The 14,484-nt window shown below is 36.7% G+C and overlaps 1 protein-coding gene across 1 annotated transcript in view; it reads left to right on the top strand.

Annotated features, from left to right (window-relative positions):
- The window catches only part of PIEZO2 (piezo type mechanosensitive ion channel component 2), a 283,328-nt gene that overhangs the window by 157,905 nt on the left and 110,939 nt on the right, over positions 1-14,484 (top strand). The window contains exons 6-7 of the mRNA XM_077784376.1: positions 9,090-9,300; positions 11,882-12,095. Coding sequence (XP_077640502.1) covers positions 9,090-9,300; positions 11,882-12,095 — 425 coding nt within the window. The remainder of the gene's footprint in view (positions 1-9,089; positions 9,301-11,881; positions 12,096-14,484) is intronic.

The following is a 14,484-nucleotide window of genomic DNA, read 5'->3' as shown; positions in this document are numbered from 1 at the left end:
GTATGTGTCCTCAAGTCTATTACTTCATCTGTCTCTTGGCTCCTGTGTCCCTGGGCACACAGAAGCATAAAAATTGGTTCCCCAGCTTTGTCTGTCTAAACAGTGACAGGCTGTTTGTCTTCTGCATACATGGAGCATGTAGTGCATTGAGAGCTCTCACTTGCTCCTGGTCCCCATACGGAACTGTAGTACATTCCATACAGGACAGAACAGACAGGCTCTGAAAACTGCCCACATTCCATGCCTTGTCCAAGGACTTTCTAGAATAGGAATTACACTTTTAGACCAGTATCCTTATCCTGAAAGTAGCTGGTACCTGCTGGATAAGGATAACAGCAAATAAGAAAATACCCTTCTGCAATGTAACAGTTTATCCTGATCTCTTCTAGTGTGAGAATGACTTTAATCCTAAAGCATGTGGTTTCAAATCCCTTCCAAAAAAGGTTGTTTATTATTATAGCTACTCTGAATAATCTTGTTAAACATATAATTACCCCAACTCTTTTAAAACCTCATTCATTTCTGGACTTTAGTGGTATCATGAAGCAAGGACTTTCACGATTTAGTAAGTGCTCTTTGATTTTATTTTGAGTTTAACACTATTTAATTTTATGGAAGGTCCCTTGTATTACATGTAATCAATTAGAGTGAGATGGTGTAAGGAAAATCAAATGTATTTATTATCTTCTATATTTGACCTTTATAGGCTAAGCAATCTCTGGGTTTTTTTTTAAATTTCTTTTGTAATTTTAATTATTTTTTTTTTTCTGAACAAACTATAGTTCTACAATATTCTTTTGAGATACAGAGATTATAAGTTCCTCAGCATTTCAGGGAAGGTCTTACCATTGATTTAAATTATAATATTATGACATTGATTATCAGGTTCAAAGATTTTAGGGTTGAGAAATTCTACCAGCATATCACCTACCTGAATGTCCTGCACAAGTGAACAGCTCTGAGAAAGGTCTGATGTCCCAGTCTTTGTAGTTGCATTTTTATTGCCTTCAGATGTAACCTGCATTAAGCAGTTTACAGTGGTGCCCATGACCCTGTCTTCAGGACTATCCCATTTTTCTTGAAGCCTGTGATGGGTATTTTTCTCCTTAGATGATTTAGTGGTTTGTATGTCTTAATTTAATTAGATTTTACCAGTATCAAACCTTCACCTGACTTGATTAGTCGTCATTGACATGGGATGCTTTGGCCCTGATTTCTCTAAACATCTTCTTCCCCTGTGCAGCTCCTCTTTCAATATTTGCTTCTCTTCTGAGATAGAAAATTGTTGCTATTGTGGAAAATATTATGGAAAAATAACTTCTTAGAGAGGGTTGGAATGATTTGGCTTCTTTAAACTTCCTGATGATGCCTCTATTATTTTTAATCTTTTTTCTTCTTGTTGCCCATATTAAGCATAGCACTAGCTTACTTTTTCTAATTGGTTAGAAATATTTCTCTGATTCTGACCTCTGGAGAACTGGTCAAACCTACTTGGTCTTTGTGTACTTTGAACATGGTATAAACAGGATTTTAAACTTTTTTTTCTGCAGTTTTAAGAGTAGATGAGGATCCCTTATCTCTTTGCTTGTGATGTTTGTAGTGGTGAAGTTTGCCAGACCTTACACAGCTGCCTCCCTCGGTAACAATTCTAATGCATCTCATCTTAACAAGGGTCAAAAGTTTACAAGTTACATTAGCTCCTTGGTTTGATGCACATGTCTTTGGATAAGTCTTAACACAAATATGTGATTATACTACAGCAGACTGCGGCCACATGAGGTTACCAAAGGCTGTCAGCCTGCTGGCCAGGAAACTTCAGTGTGCACCTGTCCTCTTCTGGGCAGAAACATGGCAGGATGCAATTCTTCCTGTGGCAGCTCTTCACTGGGGTTACTAATAGTTCTCCTTTCCAATTTTTGAGATACAGAGTTATTAACCAAGCGATTAAAATCCTGGAATACTACTGCCTTTGGACAGCCTAAGTGAGGAATAACACAGTAGAAGAAATCTCTTTGCTCACAGAAATCAGTCTGCTGTTACTGCTGACAGCTGTATCCCACAATTCCCTCTGGAAGGTAGAAAGCATCATCTTGAAAACAGGGCAGTTTTCCTTCATCCCATTGTTTCAGAAATGACCCTGTTCTGTAATTTTGCTTTTCTGGTGGTTGGAAAACATCTGATTTATATTTCACATATACTCACAGCTACCTTATAACCTTTCTAGCTCTTCTGCTTTTTTGCTTCAATATAATGTTTCCTTCTCTAGAATTAATTTCTCTGATAGATTGGGACAAAAAACTTATATCTTTCTTTAAGGTTGTTCTGCAAGACAGAAGACAAGTGACTTTAGATCCTGTTGAAGATTAGACATCACATTCTCCTATTCATCCCAGTAGTCTGAGGTTCTTCAGGGTGGTACTAGAGAAGTATCCAAGTCACTTTGGTTTGCAAATAACCACAGCACCACAGTTGAGCATTTACTTTCCTTCTTAGCAAGGTGCTTATTGGTACAGCAGATATATTTATTGGGCCAGGAATTACTCCATATAGGTGCTGTGCATACCTGCTCTAGCTCAGTTAACTGCATCATGCCTTGTAGTCGTAATCCAACTCTTCCTATTTCCTTTTCACTAAAAAAGAAGTGTTTAATTGTCTCAGACCAAACCACTAAACTTTGCCTGTGAGTTTCCCTCTCTTTTGCATCTGACTTCTGTGCTTGACAACCTTCTGCAGTCAAGATGTGAAACTGTTTCAATATTGGCCCAGTGAGTCGTGTGCTGAAATCAGTGTTTGCTCAGGTGCTATGGGTACTTTGGGAAGTGAAATAATCTCTGGTTCTCTCAGTACAATACCTATTGTATACAGGATTTAATGAGTTGCCTTCCTGTTATCCTGATTCAGAGCAGTACTTGTCTTTAATAATGTCTTTTCAATTTCCATTGACTCGCTAAATGCTTCTGTCCTTATGTGCTTCCAATAAATAGCTGATCCCTTTTTTTTTTTGCAATGAGTTATTCTTTCCCACAGGAGATTTTACGGTAGAGGTGTATGTGGTACTTATTACTGCAAACACACTGAAAGTTATTTCTGATCTACATCTATCTTTCTGTGTAGGCCTTTAACCCAAGCTTTAGCACATTTAAGATGTACCAGTGATAAAAATTTTCAGTGAGATCTATATGACTTAGAGTTAATTTATGATTTTCTTTTCAGTGATTCTGCTGAGTAATATAAATTATTAAAATAAACTGCTTAAATTCCAAGATGCATCTATCTCATTAATGCCACAGCTTCCAAAATGTTCACTGCAGTCCCACACTTGATTAGTTCAGCTCATTTAGCAGGGCCTTCCCCTGAAGGCACAAAGTTTCCTTTTTCTAACCCAGCTGGCAGCCTGCAAGGTTTGGGATACCCCTTTGTTTGCTGCTCCCCTCTGTCTTTTTGTAGATTCCATGTACCTCACACAAAATGACCTTAAAGAAGATACTCTTGTTAAGCAGCCCCATCTCTGTAGGAATCAAGTTCAGGGATGTGTTGGAATCATTTATGTGGAAATGTTTGAATCTATTCTGTGGCAGGAAAAGCAAGGATATCCACTTCTCACATGCTGATGCTTTCAGAACAGTGTAGTTTTACACTTTCTTGCAAAATAGAAAATTCAATAAATGATTGTGTTAACATGGTTTAATATTGACCATAAGTTGAAAATACAGTCATTTATATCACATTAAGGGCTTGCAGTTCCTTTGATGGTAAAAGAAGGAGCAGTTCCGTTTCTTTGCCAGCTTTTTTGCTCACAGCTGGGTCTATCTAAGGAGTATTGTGTTATTTTGATTATTTTTTTCTATATTCCCTTACATATGTGTTGCATCTAAAAGGAAGTAAGTAATTAATTCTTCCTACTGCTGCAACTATCTTATATTTGAAGATAAAGGTTGAAGATCTTTTTTAAGGGGGAAAGAGAGTTTTTAGAGCAAACTTCATAGTAGGAATTCAGCCATGTTATGATAGGTTGAATGCAGTACCTAAGTGACTATGGAGGCAATTGAACTAAATGTGAGAGTAGAAAGAGTGCCAATTTCTATTGTCCTGCTGGTAAAATCGAATCAAATAGCTTTTCTCAGATAACTCCTAAACCAGGCTGCTCATTGCAGGTTTTTTTTTGTTTTTTTTTTTAATGGAAAGTCCAGAAACCTGGGCCTTGTGATTTTAACAGGCTTAGATTTGTAACAAATCATATCTTTGCTACTCTATCACAGGTATGGAATAAAAATCTCTGATTAGAGGTAAAGCAGTAGTTCTAGGTGGTGATATCTTGAGAGAATCACACTTTTACAGTGGCAGGGTCACCAGGATGGTTTGACTAGGAGTCCCAGGGCACACAAATATGGGGCAGCATGAAGACAATCCAGCCCCCTTGAGAGAATCTGGTGTGGCTATCAGCAGCAGGGGCTAGAAGTCTGTGTTGAGGTCTGGAACACTACAGCCAGAAAAGTGTAACATTCCCACTCTTCTCTATTTCCTGGTACTGGCTGGGAGTGTCAAAATACTGAAAAGAGGCTATTTGAACAACATTTATGAGCCAAGTACAAAGAAGAAGCACCTGAACCCCCACAGGACCTTACTCTTGTGAGCTTAGCAGTGCATGCTTGTGAGGTCCCAATAATTAATACAATGTATTCAGCAGGGTGGGAGTTATGAGACTTGCATCCCCTTAGGTGTAATAATTCTGGCTAATTAAATTTTCTTGCTGTCAGTATTTGAATTTTTGAAGGGTTTAATTTGTGTCCCCTCTAGAATTGAAAAATCAGTAAATGAGAAAATCTGTGTTTACAGACACAGTACTATTAAAAGTAGGTACAAAGCAAGGAGAGCTCTGAAGCAAAAATGGGGTTTAGGTTAGAGTTAAGACTTCCTGTTAGTAAATACATCTTTGAGGCTAGAGGATATCTCTGTGCAGTAGTGTTTATACTGTACCAGATGAAACATTTAAAAGTTGGATGTTGAAAAAGCAGCTCCCAAAGTAGCTAATGGACATTCTGGCCCTGGCCACAATAGCAGCTGCCATAGCTGCCACAGGAGCTGTACTGTTTCCTTGCCTGTTCTCCATCTCAATTTGGCAGTTTAAAAAAGTGTTGTACAATAAATACTCCAGGGACTTCCACATGATTGCTAAAAAACCTAAACTGCATTTAGTTTGTTTATAAAAAGTCCTGGGGCCCTGCTCTGCAGAGCAAGGGTCATGGAAACACATGTTTATGGCTTCACAAATGCTCTATACTCCTTGAATGGAGAAGTTTATTTGATTTAATCAGCATCCACAGGGATCCTGTAATTGCATAATAGGTAATTTATTATGGAAGTAAAAGTATTTTTCTAACTGTAGCCTATGTAACATGGGTTTGTACCTTTAGACTAATCCACATAGTAAAAAAGAGCTTTTCAAAGCAATCTGACTGAAGTAATGGTGTTCTGTGATGAGCGCGTACTTGTATGGCTTTTTAATCATCAGAAAGTGTTAAAACAACAAGCACATTATCACCATATTGGATGTGAAAACTGTTCACTGTTTGCTTGCCTTCTGCAATTTAAGTGCTCAATGTGAGAAAATGGAAAGCCAGCCCAGATGATCCAGTTGGAGGGTGGTGAATATGAGAGCAGGGAGTCCAAAGTTTGTCTTTTCAACACACACGGGAACATGGCCTTCCATCTACTTCAGCAATGGAACACGGCCTTTCATCCTGGATACTGAATTAAAAACAGATATGTTTGTTTTGTAAAAAAAAGACAGCAAAATCAAACCTAGAGCTGTTTAACTCCAATAGTCTTTGCTGACATAACCATCAACTCTGTCATGAAACCAGGCAATTCTTGCACAGCCATATCATTGATAATTCTGGCTGTCCTGAAAAGCTGCAAACCAACACGTATCTGTTCTGAAAAAGCTTCTGGGACTCCATGTGGTGTTTTTTATTGATGATCCCATTTGCCAGCTTGTATTAAACTGAGGAGAGCATTGAAGAACACCAACTCTAACAGACTTTTGTAGTTTTAGAGGGAAAGCTTGGGAAATCAGTTTGGTATTTCCTGAGGTTCAGACTGCTGAAGTTTTCTTTCCAACATCTGATGACCTCAGTAACACCAGAAGTAGGTTATTCTGCATTTCCTGTGAATGTTTGTGACATCTTAATTTTCTTGCTGAACTTGGAATTCATATTTTCATGTCTAAATAAAAGCTAAAAACCAAGGAACGTTAACTTCTTTGGTAACTCATGGACATTGAAGCTTTTAGCTGTGCTTCAAGTGTATAAGCCTCAGTTCATGGAAACTTCAGACCATGGTCTCCTTCTAAGCTTCAGTTATATCTTGGTCCATTGAAATATCCTCTTCCCTAGTGCTTCTCCCTGGGTGTGCTGTGTCATACATGTCAGGACTAGATTATTAATGCTTAACTCTCAAGGCAAAATGTAGCCTAAATGTTCTTTAGATCAATGAAGCAAGATTAAATAGCTTTAAAATAAAAGAAAAATTATGATCCTAGTTTTGACATAAAATCCAAAGATTTATTATGAGAAGATTTTAAAGTATGAATTTGGGCATTTGGCACCTGAGGTTAGGAAAGCAGGTAGGGATGAGAGACAGAAAAGTATATCTTTCACTGGGATGTTTTGTGTGGTTTCCTTACTTCCGTGTCCTCCTTTTTATTTTATTATTTGAAGGTATTGTGTGTTTTCCTCCAATTTATACCTAAAAATATTTTTATTACTTTCATTTTCCCCACAAAAACATTTTCTTCTTTTTTGGAGAATATTTTAATATTGTCTTTTGTGACTCTTCAGACTTTTATTTCCTGTTCCTGCCTATGTATATTCATAGCAATCAGCAATTTTAAACTGTAATAAATATATGAATCCTGTCTAAATGTCTAACATAGTATTCAAAGACAGATGAATACTGATGGCCTTCCATTAAATAATTTATTTATTTTTATTCCTATATACTTTTAGAGTGTATATTTTAATGTGTATTGTCTTCAGCAAGCTAAAGAAACAAGGGTCTCCTTCACACAAATCTATGTTTAGGAAGTGTGCAATTTCAAAATCTTTAAATGTCCATCAGTCTCATTCCCCTTCTTTGGAATATGAATGTTATTGAAGTTTCACTGTTCACTAGTTATGTTAAGCTCAAGGCACAGAGCTCTAGAACCAGACCAGGAAAAGCAGGATTGGACTCAAAAGGGCTAGATGAAGAACATGTTAATCTAGTATTTGTAACACAAGCAAAAAGGATCATTATGTTTGCCCTTTGTTAACTTTCTCACTGAAACAGCTCTGGCAGAAGTTAGGGCAGAAAGTATTGCTGTGCCTACTCTCAGCATTCTTTATGAATATGTAATGTTTCCTATCCTTGGGATAGGAGCTCAGATATGAGCAGCAGGGATGAACAGACAGAATGCCTCTTTGCGATGCATGTCTTGAAATGTGATGGCTGCATGTTTGGGCTGCCATCTCCCTATTATTTTGCATAAAGAGCTAATAATTTATATTTTGAGAGCTGTATGGGTGAATGGTGACAATAAGAAAGCAATTAAAATTCTACTATACCCCATGTAAAATATCTATTGGTAGTGAAATAACTGGATAAGTCCAAAAGAAATGTAGATTTCCCAGATCAGCCCTCTGTATTTATTACATATTTTGTTGTCTGTAAAATAGAGATTTTTTTAGAACAAGCAGGTTTGTTTGCTTGTTTGTTTTCCTGGGCATTCACAACAATGTTAATGCTCTGAAGTAAGAGGAGAAAGCTGGCAACAAACTTAGAGGTGAAATGAAGGCATCTACAGGGAATTTTGTTCTTTTGGGAATTCACATAATGTAATGGTACAGAAGAATTTGGTTAAGTATGTTGAGAGTTCATCTATTCCTACTGCAATCTGATCTGTCACCGTGGAATTTTTTCTGCCAAAGGTCACCAGTACATATAAAACTGCTATTCTGATAAAAAATACTAATAATCTCTCTTTTTTAATCTCTCTTTTTAAATTTCACACACAGAGATATGGTTTGGCCACTGCTAGTGTTACCTAACACAAGTCTAAATTACTGACAAAAAAGCTATTCTATATTACACCAAATGAGAACCTGGCTAAAAACTCTTACTTTTTTTTTTTTAATATGCCCCTACATTTCCATGAATGACTAATTTTTCCATAAATTGTATCTTTGTGTGGGCCTCTTGCTAATCCTGCAGATTCTCACCGTGGGTTGATGATTTAGTCTGCATCAATCAATGGTTGTATATGTCTTCTGGTCTCCAAGATACGATGGAGACTTGATTGTGAAGACCACTGCCAAGTATGATGGGCCTTTCCATGTTTCCTTCTTTTCTTTTTTCCATTGCGTAGTTCTAAGTCACGGGTCTCATTACTCCTGCTAAATTTTTGTAGATCACTCAAGATTTCACTACGTCTCTCTTGCTCACATCAGTTGATCTCCACATTTCTCATTCTCTCCCAAGCCTCTGCTTGTCTATTTTTTCTCTCCCAAGCTACCCTTTAGTCACCAATGAGTTATCTGTCCATTCGTTTCAGCCCTTGTTGCCCTGTTCCAGATCATGCCTACTTGCTCTGTTCTCGGTTTTGCATATTGAAAAAGAGTTGATGAAAAATGGGTTTGGAAAGTGAGAACCATTGAGCAATAACAACCCAGGGATTGCCATTTTTGGAGCTTGTAACTGAAACCTTTGAGGCAAAGAGGAGTTTGCCTCAAAAGATATTAGACAGCAAGATGTTTATCTTTCTAAGAATGCTGAACCAATCAAACCAAATATCATGTGTAAATGAACAACCAGCCTTTCCCAGAGACCACCTTTAACAACTTTTTCTTTTGACACAATTCTGAGGTGGGAGCCATTAATGTATACATCTCTAGCATTAGTACCTCTTTCTTAGGTCTCACTACTTGGCATAGTCAAAGATTGTAAGAAGACTTCATTGTTAAATAATATGTGTGTGGGTTTTAATTTCAAATTCCTTTGTCTCTCGCTCTGTGTTTTTGCATTCTATTTTTCTTTCCTTCCTTCTCCTTTAGGCTGTAAGAGAAAAATTAGAGCCAGATGATGCTTTGATGTATGAAGAAGATCTGGATGACGACGACTGTGGAGAAGCAGAATTTGAGGAGACCATGAAATTAAAACTGCTGCGTAGAATTGCCTTTCTAGCATCCAAACTGAGGGAGTTTATTGGCAATATGATAATCACCACTGGAAAAGTTGTTGTTACAATTTTACTTGGTTCAGCAGGTTGGTGTATTTAAAAAATTTCCTCAGGAGCCCATTAGATTCTGCATTTAACAAATGAGTTTTCAGCACTTTGGCACCTGCGGGAATAACAATGGAAATTTTTAAGGGAAAAGAAATTGCTGCTGATTTTATTAAATTAACTCTTTGGCAAGTGTTGGAATATGCTGAGTTGCTTAATTCTTTTGTGCTTAATTCTGTGTGGCCATGTCATTCTGTTTAGGATTTTTACAATTGCTCTTATAACTAAATGGTGAATGGGGAGCATATTATAAATTATTATATATATTGAGTGTGCGTATGTGTATCTATACACACACACATATAAATATTCATTTATATTAAAATGAAGTCATAGATTTGGTTTCATCACTTCTAAGTGTAAAAAACTGTATTCACATAGCCTTTTAAAAAATGTTGTTTGACCATGTAGTGTGTAAAAGGAGTGATAAGCAGTTGTTTTGGTTTTTTTTTAATTAGTTGGTAAGAGTAGTTGCTTTGATGTTATATAGCCTACCTTTCTATAGGATATTTGATTTAATACCACATAATCAGCTACAGCCAGAACAGAAGGGTACAAAATTACTCTATGTTGTAACTACTTAATTAAAAATTAGATCATGGAATTGTAGATTGGCATTTATCTTCCAACTCATGTTTGAATGGAGTGATACTTATAAACATTGCAACTTAATATTAAAGTTGTCAGTATATGAAGTATCAAACAACAGTACAAAAAAGTTTGTTGAATGATGAGAATTGGAGGTGTGACCATTATAGTAAGGCAGGTTCCCTCATTAAGGCAAGATTGCTAAACAGCCTTACATGTAGCCAAATAGAAAGTAATAAATCTAAAAGGAGAAAAAAAATGTGGGCTACCATAGCCCCTGACTCCAGGGAAGGGAGATGTCATTTAAAAACCCAAATTAACAAAACCAAAAAGCCTCTCTGCATAGGTGAACATCTTCCATGTTCAAGGGGAAGCAGAAGGATTGTGCAGCAGTGGCAGGGGGCAGTTTCTTCTGAATGGCAATGGATGTCTTGCCTGTGGAGCTCTAACACAAGCCAAGAAGTGGGAGGTGTTCAGAGTAGAGTTACAAAAATGCTTGAGGTCTGAGAAGCCTCCACTCCAGAGAGAGACCTTGAGCTTTATAAGTTAAATACTTCCTTACTTACCACGCCAAAAGAAGATGAAGGGTGACTTGACTGCAGCCCAAAAGAACTGACAAAGATACAAAGTTTTTCCATTTTTTAAGGTCTCTCATCTAGTATAGAATAGAAATAAATTCTAGACCAGAAATAAATTTTGTATTTTCACAGTCAGAGTAACTGGCAATAATAAATAACTTATTTTAGGATATCATGTATTCTCATTCTCCAAAAGTGTTGGAAATAAAGACAAAATGTCTCTTTGTAAGAAGAAAAGAAATAGTCACAACTTTGAAGCAGAAATTGTTGGGTGAAGTTTTACAGAACTATAAGTGAAAGCTTAAAGAAAGATGTGATGAGAAGCTCAGGCACATGACTGGATATGAGTCCTTACAGTGCCTGGACTCAGCTCAGCTCAGGACCAACCCTGGGAGTGCTGCTCCCTAAAGACACGTCAAGCCAGCGCCTGGTGAGGGGCAGGGCCAGCAGGCACACTGGAGCTATGGGCCACCAGGAGCCTGCAGGTCTGTCCTGAGGAAGGCGACTCCTAGACATCTACTATTTAAAAAGCTTAAAAGTAAATTTAGGCAGGGGCCCCTGCTAGCTCTGGCACTGTCGCTTCAGAGAATCCACTGGGCTGCTGTGCTGGCTGCAAGCTCTTACATAATTTTCTCATGGTTGCCACTTAGACATGAATTCTTTTCTGCTTCCTATCTTATTTTTGCAGGCTTCCAGAAGAGCACAGAGTCCCCTTCACCAGTTGGATATTTTCTCAAGTCAGCTGAGCTGACTTGAGAAATACTCAAGTATATTTCATACTCAGCTACCTGCACAAAAGTAAAAACAATACATGCGTATGACAGCAGAGTCTTTGTCATATGTAAATTACACATTTCTAGGAGTTAGCAATTTTTAAGAACTCAAAAATTTACTGATTATTCTGTAGAATTTATGTAAATATCTGTGTTTTGATATATGAATCAGAGTCTGTTTTTTTTTAATATGTCAAGGTATTTTAATATCTGTATGAGAAGGCTTTTCACTGTTCATCCATCATGCCACTTTAGCACCTTATACTCAAAAGTCATGCACTGGTGGTCTCAGTCAGTATTAGCTGCCCTTGCAGCCACCTTTTGTTTTTCTCCATGCTTTATGAAACATCTTTACATAGAGAAAAATTCCACCTCAGAGGAAAGTCTGGAAAGTGATTGTGTTCTAAGTGCTGAGATATGGCATCAGTGAATTGAACAATTAAAACAAAAAAAAAAAAATTCTTCCCTTCTAGTCTCAAAGTTAATAGCAGTCTTTAGAGCTAATTGTAATAATTAGCAAAGAACTAATTGGATCAAATTAATTGGATCTTGTCAAATTAAAGTTTTAACAAATGCCAGTATTTTCCACACTTCTCCGACGCTCCATGGTTTTGTTTTTACAGGTATGATGGTGCCATCTTTGACCTCAGCTGTGTATTTCTTTGTGTTTTTGGGCCTGTGCACATGGTGGTCCTGTTGCCAAGCATTTGATCCGCTGATATTCAGCTGTCTATGTGTATTAATGGCTATATTCAGTGCGGGACACTTGATTGGACTTTATCTGTACCAGCTACAGTTCTTTCAAGAGGTTGTTCCACCAAAAGATTTCTATGCCAGGTGAGAGAAATTCCTTTTCTATTTATTGCGGGCACATGATGCAATGCTCTGTTATCACATGTGGATGCAAATGATCTTCCACAGAATGCTTTAACAAATTTTACACATATCTGCCTAGTCAGTCGTGGAAGAGTCAAATCTTTTCAGATGAAATGTTTTTGAATGATAGAGTGTTGAAAGTCCAGACTGGGTAATTGCAGGCAGAGAATTGGACCAGGCTGCGAGGAGAAGGTTACTTTTGGGTTTTTTGCTCAGTGTTCCTCAGATGTGAGTGTGAATGATTGGGCTAATGCAGGAAATAAAGGAAATAGATGGCAACATTGATACAAGGGGAAGTGTACAAATGCACGTTTGTTTTTTTGTAGAAGAAAATAAATTCTCTGTTGTCTAAGAAATTCTCTGTTGTCATAGGGTCTTAATTGGAGCAAAATGCTTTTGTGGTGCCATTCTTGTGTGCAGAGGCTGAGGGCTGTTGGGGTCCTTCATGTACTGTGCATATTAGGTTGATAATATAAAAATTCTCTCTGGTCACATAGAATCACATAGAACATGCTGATATTCCTACCAACACCTACTTACCTTAAGTAAAATAGCAGCATTTCTAGTTCCCTGTGCAGTAAATATTGACTGGTGGTGATTTCACTGACTCTTTAATTTTCTACACATTGTAATCTAAAATAAGATAAAGTAATGGATGTATTTTTCTCATTACTATTTTTTTTCTGCTGGAGTATGATGACAAATTTGTTTTTATGGTATGTATTTTGAATTCTGTAGTAATCCTGACATTAAACTAAATGTGAACATTAATTTAATTTCTAGCAAACCTATTTTTCCTTTTAACTATTATAAGCTGAAGGTGAAAGGAAATTAGAGGTACTGTGGAGAATCAATTATTTATCTCTCAATGCACTATTTAAAGCAGTAAAATTGAGCTGTCTAGCTACAGTAGCTGTTACTTTAGTACTTATTTTGACATTTTATTTAATAGATGTGTGTTTTGTGATGTTGTAATTGGTGACTTGTGGAGTCTGATTGAAGGGCATAACATTACCTGAAAAATCAGAAAAACCTGCTTAGTTTAGGTTCTTTTGTGCCACCTAGAGGTCAAGGTAGGAGAATGGATGATTTCTAATGCCAAGAAGCTGAAATGCTCTCAACTTCCCTAAAACTTTTATATTACTTCCTCCGTGTATTAAGAAAATAAAAAGAGAATGGCTTCAAAATTCTCAGCTATTTAGCTTTGAGGTTATCCTCAGTTTTTACCAACAGACAGCATTAACATTTTCTCAAGGAGAAGAAATATATGCTTTATACAAATTAGCTACAATATGTGAGACTTTCTTCATATGCATAATTTGTGAGCTCCCTTTTTTGTCTTTAGTATTTTTTATATTAATTTTTAATTAATGTATTTTTTATTTATTTAAATTAATTTTGTCTTAATATAATTGTCTTGAGACAATTATCAAGACTTTGATAATATAGTACAATTATCAAGACATCGATAATGTAGTAATTTCTTTTGTAATTACGTGTAATAATTTCTTTTATTGTAAATAATGTCATTCTTTGTTTTATGATGAAATTTTGTTCAGTACAAATATGGCACTTTAAGTTAGTCATTAATTTTTGAAATTAAAAAAAATCAAGCTACTAGAAAGTTTCCTCTGCCTTGGTGTAGAAAAGAAAAGCACCTTCAGAGTTTGGGTTAAAAAAAAGTCCCAGCATTGGACTTCAGAGTATGTACTGACATGTTTGTAAACAAAAAAAATGATGTTATCTTCCTGTAGACTTTCTCTTGAACTGGCACTGTTGAGTATTCTGCCTTTCACACATGATTTCATGTGTAAAAGGCAGAGTACTCAACATCTGAAACCATGTGAGGGACTGATGTTCCAAATTATGTGGGAAATTGTGTTTGAATATACACAACAACCTATACACAATGTACACACAATGGCAGCAGCAGGAGCAGTATTCCTAGTTTCTTTATTTGCAGCTCTTTCTATTGTGGATCGACTTTGATCTGCTTTCAGGGAGATGTCTTTGAAGAACCTCAAGACAAATGTTATTAGAGCTTGGAAGTGAAAAGCTTAGTATGAGAAAAGGCCACTGAGGAATTTTAATTATTGAGTCAGGCTGATATTTAAAAAGTGGCTAGAGGAGGAAAAAAGAGATATATGTTGGAATGCTGCAGAAAAAAATATTTTAGCACTTTGCATCCTCGAAGAAAATCAATACCTTGCTATTTTATGTACAATCTTGGTTTTAAGATGTGCTAAATATGCAGAGCTCCCATTAATACTAGTACACAACTTCTATAGGCAAACTATATGCCAAGAAAAGAATTTGATTCCCCAAATTCTTGCTACAAGAAGGACATTGA

This window comes from Lonchura striata, chromosome 1, assembly GCF_046129695.1.
Source record: "Lonchura striata isolate bLonStr1 chromosome 1, bLonStr1.mat, whole genome shotgun sequence".
In the NCBI taxonomy this organism is placed as follows: domain Eukaryota; kingdom Metazoa; phylum Chordata; class Aves; order Passeriformes; family Estrildidae; genus Lonchura; species Lonchura striata.
This window is presented reverse-complemented; position numbering and strand designations above follow the sequence as displayed.